The sequence below is a fragment of the Myotis brandtii genome, unplaced genomic scaffold (genome assembly GCF_000412655.1).
Source record: "Myotis brandtii unplaced genomic scaffold, ASM41265v1 scaffold78, whole genome shotgun sequence".
NCBI lineage: Eukaryota > Metazoa > Chordata > Mammalia > Chiroptera > Vespertilionidae > Myotis > Myotis brandtii.
The window spans coordinates 809589-821117 of NW_005371131.1; the positions used below are offsets into that span (position 1 = coordinate 809589).

General features: G+C 56.4%; 2 protein-coding genes across 2 annotated transcripts; both read right to left on the minus strand.

Annotated features, from left to right (window-relative positions):
- Nucleotides 1–6: 6 nt before the first annotated feature.
- GALR3 (galanin receptor 3) lies at nt 7–3228 on the minus strand. The gene is made up of 3 exons (XM_014530854.1): nt 2845–3228; nt 1828–1920; nt 7–950 (listed from the first exon to the last, which is right to left on the minus strand). Exon 3 carries the CDS (start codon nt 929–931, stop codon nt 404–406), a length of 528 nt encoding a protein of 175 aa, XP_014386340.1. The 5' UTR covers nt 932–950; nt 1828–1920; nt 2845–3228; the 3' UTR covers nt 7–403.
- Nucleotides 3229–5368: 2140 nt separating this feature from the next.
- Nucleotides 5369–11528, minus strand: GCAT (glycine C-acetyltransferase; the record flags this gene model as incomplete). The annotated part of the gene is made up of 9 exons (XM_005883266.2): nt 5369–5660; nt 6073–6194; nt 6581–6752; nt 6945–7027; nt 7171–7325; nt 7809–7955; nt 8334–8435; nt 9935–10065; nt 11387–11528. Coding segments are annotated over 9 exons (1206 nt in total), but the record flags the coding sequence as incomplete, so codon positions are not given.
- Between the last annotated feature and the right edge of the window lies 1 nt (nt 11529).

Below are 11529 nucleotides of genomic sequence, written 5' to 3' on the forward strand. Positions count from 1 at the left end.
GCATCCGCGCCCTTCACCACCCACCCCCACCCCAAAACGCTGCGAGGGAACCTGGGGGTTGGTGGAGCAGTGGGGTTACCACTCGACCTGCCTCCCGGGTGGTGATGATTAAGGGGGTTCACGGGCAAAGCGCTTAGAGAAGTGCCTGGGGGTACAGAGAACAGTGGCTTGGCCAAGCTCATCAGCTAGGGAACGAGCCTGGATTTGATCCCAAGTTTCAAGCATGACCGCACCCGGGCCAGGCATGGGTGGTAATAAATATCTGAGTTCTTTCGTGTATTCCTTCCCCATTCATTTCACTCACACAGCACCTGTCATGTGCCAGACCTGGTGAGGACACTTGAGACACAGAGATCTTTGGGGGAAGCTCATAATGGAGTCGGGGGAGGGCAGGATGGTCCCCTCAAGCCCGCCCTGCAGGTGCCCAGAGACTGGACGGTGGCGGCCAGGGAGCTGTTCCTTTCCTCTCTCCATGTCCCTTTTGGGTCCCCCATTCTCTCTCTCCTAAGGCCAATGAGCATCTGTTCAGGTCTTCCCTCCCCCGCCCGGCCCCGGCCCGGTTCCAGGCACACCTGTCCACGGAGACGGCGGCCAGCGTGAAGCTGCTGGCGTACATGGTGAGGTAGATGAGCAGGTGCACAGCCTTACAGACAAGGGCCCCGAAGAGCCAGGCGTCCAGCGTGTAGATGGCGGCCTGGAAAGGCACGCAGCACAGGATGAAGCAGAGGTCGGCCACTGCCAGGTTGAGAATGAACAGATCCGTAGTGCTGCCGGGCTCCTGCCACGCGCTGGGACCGGGCTGCAGCAGCACCGCCAGCACCAGCCCGTTGCCCACCGTGCCCAGCAGGAAGATGAGGGCAAAGACCACAGGCACGGCCACAGCCCCCACACTCCCTGGGCTGTCTAGCGAACTGTTCTGGGCGTCAGCCATCTCTCCAGCAGATGATCACCTGGGGAAGAGAAGCTGGACTTCTCAGGCAGGGGCTGCAGCCCTGTCACTTGACCCAGGGTCTAGTTTCCTCAGCCTGGGCCTGGCTAGATCTCCCGGCTAGAAGCTCCTGGAGGGGGAGTGGGGTGTGCGGGGACAGAGACCTACTGCGCAAGCTCCTGGCAGTTACATTGGTGTCTGAGGTGGGTTTCTCAGCTTCCTAGAGAACACCCCCATAGTGCTGAGCGTGAAGGTGAGGTGATGGACACCTCCAACCAGTGATGCAGGTAAAGACACAGGCAGAGAGGGGGAGGACATGGAAGGGGAGGAGAGGGGCACTCCAGCCTCAGGAGCAGGTATACTTTCTTCTCAATGGGGCACCTGAAGCTCAGGGAAGACTCTTGGACATGGGTCAAGGCCAGCAAAACCTGGTGGCATCCCTGTCATTGGAGAGTCCAGTTTGGTAAGAGCCCCAGTAGCACAGCTGGGAACACCACATATAGGTCCCCCCCCCCCGCCTTTGCACATGAGGAAGTCAAGGCTCAGAGAGGGCACACGGGAAGCTAAAGAGCACACTTGGAATGGCAGATGTGGGGCCGCTGCCATCCTGGTACTGACTCCCAGGCTGGAGCGCTCATGAGAGCACTCTGTAACAGGTGCTGCTGTGAAAACCTGTGTGCGTGTATGTGCACGTGCGTTTGTGCAAGCTGTGTCCACCTTCACCCCTGCCCCACCCCACATCGGCTACTACCTGTGGATTCCCCCTGAAGCCTGGGACCTCTAGGTTGGTGGGACAAATTAAGGGCAAGGGAGACAGGCAGGGAGAGGTAAGAAAATAGATGTCTCCCTACTCCCCCCACCCTCCAACATGCAAAAGACCCTCCCAGTGCAACACCCACCTGGATCCTGGGCACTAGGCCCCCCGCTTGATCCTGGGTGAACCAGTCAGGCTGAGGCTGCCTCCCGGCTCCTGGCCACCCCTTGGTGCCTCCCTGCAGATAGAGATCTGCCTCTCACTTCTCCCTCTTCTCCTTTAAGGCCCCTCCTCTGCTGAGCCAGACTTGGGCAGTCCCTCCAGAGTGCCCAGTGGCCACCTCCTCCTCAGTCCTGGATTTCCCCCAGGTGGCATGCTCTTCTGCGAGGCTCCTGTCTGCCTTTGCGTTGCTCCCTTTCTGCAGTGAGTAACCCATTGATCTTGCTCTCCGATTTGCTTTGTAGTTAACCCCTCTGTGCCCAGGGCCCAGCCCATCCTTGGCATTCCCACCTCCCGTGGCCCTGCCTGAGGATTCCACTCCCCATCCTCCCCTCTCCCTGCTCCAACCCAAGTTCAGAAAGGATTCCTAGCCTTGAATGGGGTGTCCTAGGCTGGGAAACCAGAATGAGCCCCTTTTCTGCATTCTTCAGGTGGGACTCCTCCCCCAGACCCTGAGAACCTTGAGACCTGTCAGCTTCCCTAAGCTTGGTCCAGGGGTTCAGTCTGGCTGGAGACTGCAGAGTTTATGTACCAGCCTAGAGAGTCTTGCTTTAGCCAGAGGGCAATGGAGGGACTAGTAAGAAGTTCTAGAGCAGGGCTATAACCTTCCAATTTATTTTGTAATTAGCTTATTATGGCTGCAGTGAAAAGGATGCGCAGATTGGGAGTGATTTAACAAGTGACCTGCTAGAAGCCTCTTTACACTCAACAGCTAAACAGGTTAAAAGGTCTTGGTGAATGGCTGATTGTCAAGGGGTTCTGGCCTGACCTCTTAGAGTGGACCACGTGGCCAAAAGGGATAGAGGCCGGCACTTAGAGGGCGAGGTGCAGACTGCAAGGAGTTAAGGGAGAGGAGAGGTGGTAGGGACCGCATGAGGAGTCTTTCTAGAAGCTGGGAGGGTGGAAATCTGGGAGAGTGGAAATAGTATGAGGAGATGCTGACCAAGCCAAGCCTTGCATCAAGGCCAGAGGAGCGGGGGAACTCTTCAGAAGCGGCTCCTCGCGGGCCCCTGGCATTTCTGCGAGTGCTCAGAAGCGCTGCTCCAAAGCCTGATGGCTCTCACCCCAGGCGCAGAGCATCCTTGGTTTTTTGGAAGCAGAGACCTCCTGAACTGAAGGTATTAGGACTCAGACCTGGACTCTCCAAATCTGAATTCAGAGCTAGCAGATTGAATGAATTAGAACCGAAGGATCTTATGATCACTGAAAGGCAGACTTGTAGGATTCTAGACTCAGTGTGCTGGGATTTTAGAATCACAACCACCCTTTATGACAGGGGTCCTCAAACTACGGCCCGCGGGCCACATGCAAATACAAATATTGTATTTGTTCCCGTTTTGTTTTTTTACTTCAAAATAAGATATGTGCAGTGTGCATAGGAATTTGTTCATAGTTTTTTTTAAAACTATAGTCCGGCCCTCCAACGGTCTGAGGGACAGTGAACTGGCCCCCTGTTTAAAAAGTTTGAGGACCCCTGCTTTATGAATTGAAAGTAATGCACCCATCGACTCCCAGAAGCCCGGACTCACTAATGTGGCTGGCATGCCTGCACCTGGGAAGCCCCTGAGATCCCTGACACTGTCCTACCACCCAGTGGGGGCCCCCAGCCCACAAGGCCACTCCTTACCCTTGGCTGGGTTCTGGCAAACTAGGGGAACTCCCAGCAGCTGTGAGGCTGAGCAGCTTTGATAGTAGACGCAGAGGGAAGGATGGAGGGGACCACAGAAGGCCTGGCCTTGGGGCAGGCGGGAAGGCATGTCCTCATGCCCCAGCACCCCCTCCTCCCTTTGCTCCACCTCCTTTTCCTGGCAGCCACACCTTGAACCCTGTGCCCAATGCAGAGGATGTGGATTGTGTGCCCCGGGAGCGGTCCTCCGAGCCCCCAGTCCTGCAGTAAGAAGTGCAGCTGACCCGTGACCGGCCCTCAAGCCTCTTGCAAGTGTCCAGTACTGCCCAAGCCCAAGCATGCGACCAGAGCTGCTGCTGCTCCTCATGGTGCTTCCTATGGCCCCTCTGGATGGCAGTAGGCCAGGCTACCACGTACTGGTCAGCTGCACGGTGCGCTAGTGGCCAGGCCCAGGATGGCACGACCCTACAGCTGCTCATGTTGTCCATTGGGGAAAGCCAGCCAACAGCTAGCGGACCTGGGCCAGGTGCTCTGGCTTCGCTGGGTAGGGCACACCCACTGTGATGTGACAATGACCGTGGCTGCCAGGTATGTATTGTGCCTGCCGGCGAAAACCTTACACATCAAGCTACAAGCTATGCACCCTCGCTGCTGTAACAGTGCATGTGGCACCAGGTGCCTTCCCCTGGTAGTGGCAGCATTCAAGGGTTCTTGCTGCTGATGTGGCCACAGCAGCCCCTTCCCCTGGCTGCACCCCCAGTGCCCTGGGCTCCTCGTCCAGACCACACGTTAGGGCTTCCAGAATCCCCGTGTTAAGATCCTGCAGGTTGGGCTGGAACTCAACCAGATAGTCCACCCCAAGATTCCCAAGGAAAGGGGAGGGCTGGGGGTGCAGGGCATCACAGACCTTGTCCTAGTTCCCTGTTCATAAGGGCCTTTTCAGCCTCCCTGCTCTACCCCAGCAAACTACGCAAGAGCTTCCCAAGGCTAATCACTGAGACCGGAGCCATCCCCCGCCCGCACCAGGTGCCCATAAGGCTGAGTGGGGAGGGCAATGGAGCAGGGCTAGGGGAAAGGACTGTGGGAAGGGGGGGTACCATCTCCAATAGGGACGCTGCGAGGCCTTGTGGAGGACAAAGGTGGATGGGGCCTTCACAGCAGCCAATCGGCCTCCTGGCAGCAGCCCAGAGTCCAAGGCCTGGAGTCTGCAGGGGCGGGGCCATAGCGGCCAGAGCCTGAGCTCGCTGCGCCCCCTGGCGGCTGACCATCAGGCCATTAGGCCTTGAGACGAGGGAGCTGGAAGGCCCTAGTTAACTTAAATCCAGTCGTGCGGGGACAGGGGGGTGGGGGGATGAGGCACACACAGAGGATGGGGCCTAGAGTGGCTAGAACACAGGGTGCCAGGCAGCAGGGCCTCTCCAGTAGTGACCCACATTCTTTCCTTTGGGGCTTGAATCCTCAGCCTCTCGTCCAAACGTGGGTTTGGGTGTCCAGCCTTCTTATCTGGGCAGCTGTGAGTCGTCCTTTGGATGGGGAGAAGCACAAGGGGTGCCCAAGGCTAGACTCTGGAGGCTGCAGAGGGGGGGGGGGGGGGGGGAAAGGCCCTGCAGGGCTGATGCTCGGCTCCCTCTACAGCAGCACGGGGTCGGCTGAGCCAGATGGTGGCCCCTGCTATATTAGCCCAGCCGCCTGGGTCTCATCTTAATCTGGGGGAGGTGTTCAGCTCTGAGGTCTACTTTCAGGAGCCTGCCCGCAGAGCCCCAGCTCCTGCCTGCTTCTTCAACCCATCACAGAGCAGACCAACCTGCTCAGAGAGAATAAAGCAGACCAACGCATCACAACCAATTTCCACGGTTGTTTCACACTCATGGCCACAAGCACAAGCCTTGCCCCAGCCTGGCCCTAGGACTCCGACAGGGCTCAGGGCCTCTGGCCTGGGCGGATGATCAGAGGCCCCCTTCGTCGCTGTGGAGGGAGGGCTCAGGGCAACGCCCCGTGCAGCCGCCCCACCTCCACAAAGGCCTCCACGCAGCGGTCAATGTCCTCCTCACTGTGCACTGCTGAGATCTGTACCCGGATCCGGGCCTTGCCCTTGGGGACCACTGGGTAGCTGAACCCGATGACAAAGATGCCTGGGAAGGTAGAGAGAGCCAACCTGGGACTCATCAGAGCCAGGCCGGCTTTGGGGCATGACATACAGCTCCTGCTTCCTAAGGATCACAGAGGGCAAGGGGGCAGTCCCTGGTCTCTTTGACATGGATTGCCCCGTGGCCTGGGTTTCCACATTTGGACAGCTGGTCCAAAAGGCGGAGGAGGGTGGGGACAAAGGGGAATGTCCCAGTCTAGGGGTTCACCCCTCCCTCTTTTCCCTCAGGAATGGTCTCTTCGACATGGATTTCCCTGTGGCCTGGTTTCCACATGTGGACAGCTGGTCCAAAAAGGGGAGGAGGGTGGGGACAAAGGGGAATGTCACAGTCTAGGGGTTCACCCCTCCCTCTTTTCCCTCAGGACCCACAGCCAGTCCTGTTGTCCTGGTCTCCTTACCTCTCTTTAGCATGTCGTCCGCCATGGAAGAGGCCAGCCGGGCATCACCCAGCATCACCGGGCAGATGGGGTGATTGACTCCCGAGATGGTGAAACCAGCAGCCTGCATCTGACTGCGGAACCTGTGGGCACAAGCAGGGTGTGACAGGTCCACGGGGGACTGTGGATCACTCACACCCACTCCTGATGGGCACAGGATCCCAGATCTGGGCCTGAGCCTGCAGAGACCAACAGGACAGAGGTGCAGTCAGAAAGTCCAACGGGGAGCCAGGCAGAGGAAGAAATAGACCGAAAAGCGAGGCTGAAAGACAGAATTACATAAGATGGGCAGACACAGGGTCATTTGCAGAGAAATGGAAGGAAGAGACCAAGCTGCGTCCCAGTGAAACGGGCGGGGGATGCGGTGTGAGCAGAGGTAGCACCTGTCAGCGGGGGCTGGGCAAGCACACAGGCAGGCCTCAGCGCGCCCCCCCGCCCCAGCCTTTTCCACCCCTGCCAGCCACTGCACCGCTGGGTCTTGGCTGTTATAGACTGGACAATGGAGTTGTCTTCCATGAGCATGTCCAAGGCCTTGGAGGCACAGCCAACGATAGCAGGCGGCAGGCTATTGGAGAAGAGGTAGGGCCGGGCACGCTGCCGGAGCAGGGACACCAGAGGCCCAGGCCCCGTCGTGTAGCCCCCTGAGAAACAAGGGCAGAGGTGGGGGTAGTCAGGGCCCAGGAGCTAGAGCCTACACTAAGCCCCTCCCGAGAGTATAGTCCATGCTGCCCTCTTGTCCGCAGTGCCAAGTGTCCCCTCCCCACCTCCCTTGAGACTCCTCTAGGGCCCTGCATGTGGATAAGGAGACCCCAGGGGCACAACCCTGTAGGCACCTGATGCTCCGCCCAGCGCCTTCCCCAGTGTGGAGTTGATGATGGTGACCTGGTCCTTCACGCCCAGCAGCTCATCCGTGCCCCTGCAAGGAAAGCTGCCACTGCCACTGCCACTATTGGCCGCCTGAGCCCTCAGCAATCATGGGGTGAGCTGGAGGCTGGCCTCCTGGTTTCCCACCCATCCTTAGAAGCCCAACCCAAGGCCTTAGGTGCCACATGTGCCCACCGTCCTGTGGCCCCCAGGAAGCCAGTGGCATGGCACTCGTCCACAAAGACCAGGGCACCATATTGAGATGCGAGTTGGCAGATCTCCTTCAGGGGTGCAATGTCGCCGTCCATGGAGAAGGCCCCATCAGTGGCCACCAGGCGTAGTCGATGCTTCTGCAGGGGAAGGCAAGGACAGGTGGCGGCTGGTGTCACGAGCTGGCCCAAACCACTCACCTTCTGAGCTACTTGGGGCTCTAAGAGCTCACTCTGCCCAGTGCCCAGCACAGAGGTGGGCACGTAAGCACTCCTGTAGTGGGACTGGAACATCTCCCTCATCTCTGCCTCTCGGAGCCTTACCATCCCCTCCAGGGCAGTCGGGAGCACACTTAGCCCTGAGAGTGAGCATGCTCTCCGTGTCCCCTTCAGAGGGCAGCGTGGGGTGGGACCAGTTCTTCCCATACGTTCATCCCACCACTATGCCTAAGAGCCTGCCACACATAAGGTACCCAAGGTGACATGATGCAATGGAAAAAAGCTCTGGGTCTGAGAGACTTGGGTGCAAATTTGGGCTGTTTCAAACTTTGCAGGCTGTCTTTGAGTGTGGAGTTGGCCTTGAAGCCCAGCCCTGGGCCCCAGAACCCCCGGGCCTTGCCCCACCTGAGCCTCCTTCAGCTTGGCCTCTAGATCGGCCATGTCCAGGTGGCGGTAGCGGAACTTGTGGGCCTTGCAAAGACGAATGCCATCGATGATGGAGGCATGGTTCAGCTCATCTGACAGGACTGCGTCCTCCTGGGTCAGCAGGGCCTGGAAGAAGGCAGTTGGAGCAGAACCATCACCCAACCACCTTGGTGTTCTCACTCTATGATTCCCGAGTCCAAATTTCACTGCCAACCAGGGCATTTCTTTGGGCAGGGAGGCAAGGAGCCCTCTGCCTCTCTCTGGGCCCCCTGCCACCCTCAGCCATCCAGCTGATGTAGGTTATCCCCCAAATACCCTGAAAGATAGCCTCCTTGCAAGCCTCAGGATTCTTTCTGGAGCACCTACTGCCTAACCTGACCTCCCTAAGAAATGATCACTGGAGCCTCTAGCCATGGCACTGGCATCCTGCCAGGTTCTCCTGACTGCCCTCTCCTTCTACAGCTTAGCAGGCCTCGCCAACTCCCACCCATGGCCCCTACACACCTCAAAGAGGCCAGCATTGGCATCAAAACAGCTGGGAAAAAGAATGGCATCCTCGCGCTGGTGGAAGCGGGCTATCTTTGCTTCTAGATCCTTGTGGATGCTCTGAAGAAAGTGAGTGAGACAGGTGTTAATGCCTGCAGGGTCACATGGCACAAGTCCTGGGGACAGAGGCTTAGAAGGTCATAAACACACCCAGCCTAGAAGACCTACAGCCCTGGCCTTTCCCTTCTTTCTTCACCACAAGGGTTCCTCAGAGCCCACAGGAATCTGGCAGATGGTTCTCACAGAGGAATTAGGGACTTGCTCGGTGTCCCTTCCTGGTTGGCTCTTCTTTTTGTAATGAGGGCTGGACAGTGAAATTATGGGTACTGATGGCAAAGGAAGATGTGTCTTGCTAATATCAAACTGAGTGTCTTTTTTGGTTGCTTTATGGCAAAGAAGAGGATTACATAAGTAACTCTAAGTTCATTTGGACCTTGAATTCTTAGATTTGAGAGCTGTCCAGGATTTTGTTGGAAAGTGCCCTGACTTAGGAGTTCCATCATTCATTTCATCCTCAACTTTCTGAGAGGATAGGTCATAATTACAAGTAGTCAGGAGCCTGGACTCTTGAGCCAGGTCACCTGGGTTAAAATCCTACCATGAAAGCCGTAAGCAAGTCACTTCACTTCTCTGGGCCCCAGTGTCCTCTTTAACAGGGGTGAAAACAACACTTATCACTGAGGATAGTTCTGAGCATTAATGAGTTAATGTTTGTAATGTTCTTAAAACAGTACCTGACACATAGTAAGCACAGTAACTTTCATGTCTATGTAAGTTTATTTTGAAACATTACAAAATAATAACCAACATTCATTGAGCACTGCTGTGTGTCAAGCGCTGTTCTAAGCATTTTAAAATGTATTAACTCTGTAATTTGTAAAGATTCTATTAAGCACTATTATTCCCATTTTACCAATAAAAGGATTGAGACACAGAGAGGTTAAGTCACTTGCCCAGAGTAACAGAGTCAATAAAAGGTGGTACTGGGCCCTCGCCGGGTGGTCCAATTAGTTGGATGTTGTCCCATACATGAAAAAGTATTGCGTTCGATTCCTGGTCAGGGCATGTACCTAAGGTTGCGGGTTCAATCCCGTTGAGGTGTGTATGGGAGGCAACGAACGATGTTTCTTTCTCACATCCATGTCTCTTTCTACCTCCCTTCCTCTCTCTCTAAAATCAGTAAACATAACCTCAGGTGAGGATTAAAAAATAATAATAATAAAAAGGTGGTGCTGGGAATTGGGCATAGGCAGAATTGCTCCAGAACCCTCTACCTCAATCCCTGCCTTCTATTCTTCCTTTCTGTAGGACCGGTGGACTCTGTTCTGCAGGTGGGAAAATAGATGCTGGGAGATGTGGTTTCTTGTCCAAACCTTCACAGCAAAACAGAAGCCTGAACCCAGTCTTTCTAGTGGATGGTTCTGGGGCCGAGAGTGGCCCACAGCCCTGGGATAGGATGAGCTGAGCTGGCTAAACCAGCCCTGCTGACTGTGGGAAGCAGACAGCTGGGGACAAGGCCCCACTCTACCCGCCCCCTTCCCACATCAGCCACTGTATACCTGGGTCCCACAGATGAAGCGGACAGAACTAAGGCCAGCTCCAAACTCCTTCAGGTTCTTCAAACCTGCCTGGATCACCTCGGGGTGGCTGCTCAGGCCCAGGTAGTTGTTGGCACAGAAGTTAAGGATTTCTGAAGTGGGGGACAGAAAACAGACAGCAGCTCAAGGGCCTAAGGAAAGGCCTGGAAAGGTGTCAGTGCTAGGCCCTGGGGACCCAGGCAGTAAATGAATCAGGATTCACCCTTGAGGAGGCAACCACCACACAGTATGATCCATTCTGGGGCATAGGCCAGGATGGGGATCTGGGGGCCCCTAGGAGGCACTGAATCCACCAGCTACAGGAGAGGAGAGGTCAGGAAAGGGTCTGAGCGGCATCTTGAAAGATGAGAAATTTAAACTCTGGCTCTGAATGAAAAAAAAACAGGCTCCTCCCCCACCTGAGGACACCAGCAACCCCTCATCTGAGCCTTGGTTACCTCATGGGTAAATGAACAGGGTTTGGTCAGATGCTCACTGTGGTTCTCAAACTTCACAGTTCACTTTGCTGCCTGATATAGAATCACAGGGCAACAAGGGGTGCCTCTGAGACCTGGACCTTGAATTATACCCGAGGAGGAAAAAGCGGCTTGAGGAAGGTTCACTCAGCCTGGGGAAGGCAAAAGGGATGAGCACCTGGAGTCTCCTCATTTCCCATCTTTTGACCTGCTCCAAGCTTCCTGTGGGGGTGGGGGGTGGGGGGAGGTAGGGATTTCCTGGGACCACCATTTTACAAATGAGTGCAACAGCACCAAGGATTCCATGCCTACTTCCTGAGCAGAGGGCAGCCTTTATAACCAGTACCCACTTGGGACTGGCACAGACAGAGGGAGACCGGGTGGTCCAATTCCTGGTGTGACTCCTGCAGCAGCCCATGCGCCCCTTGCTCGCTGAGACTGGCCAGGAAGTTGGCCTCTCGGGCCCATTAGCTGACCTGCCAGCTCCACTACCAGACGACCTGGACGAAAGCCCGGCTCTGCCTGCCGCTCGCTGGGGGCTTTGGGGCAGCTCACTTCTGAGCCTTTTCATTTGTAAAGCGGAGAGTTACAGAAGTCCACGTGCAGCTCTTAGAGAGGCCTGCACAAAGCAGCAGCTCCAGAAATGCCGGGTTTCTCGCTTCGCCTTCCCATCACCCGTCCTTGAAGCAGCTGGGGACCCAGCTGGGCATGTCTCTTTTTTCTCACATTCTCCCAGGCTGGGTCTGGCCCACTCTGCCCTCTTAATCAAACAAGTGCTCAAGGGCAAATCACCTCCCTTCGTGGAAACGGGTTTAACCAGATTTAACATGAGTAAAGTAGGTCTGATAGCTGGAACAGGGGCCAGTGGCTACGAGCGCAGGACCTCCATTCAGCGCAAGCCTCGGAAGGCCCTCTCAACAGCCGCCCGACTCCAACGACTCCCGGGAGGGGGAGTTACCTCCGGAGACGCCGTCGACGCGGATGCGCGGCCCCTGACGCGACGTGATGATCCGCTCGCTCTTCCAGGTGCCGGCCCCGCGGATCCCTTCCAGCTCCTCCTCCAGGATGCCACGCAGCTGGGCCAGCGCGGAGTGCGCGCAG

Coding starts and splice junctions, on each gene's coding strand:
- GALR3 (XM_014530854.1), bottom strand. CDS start 931: ATGGCTGACGCCCAGAACAGTTCGCTAGACAGCCCAGGGAGTGTGGGG.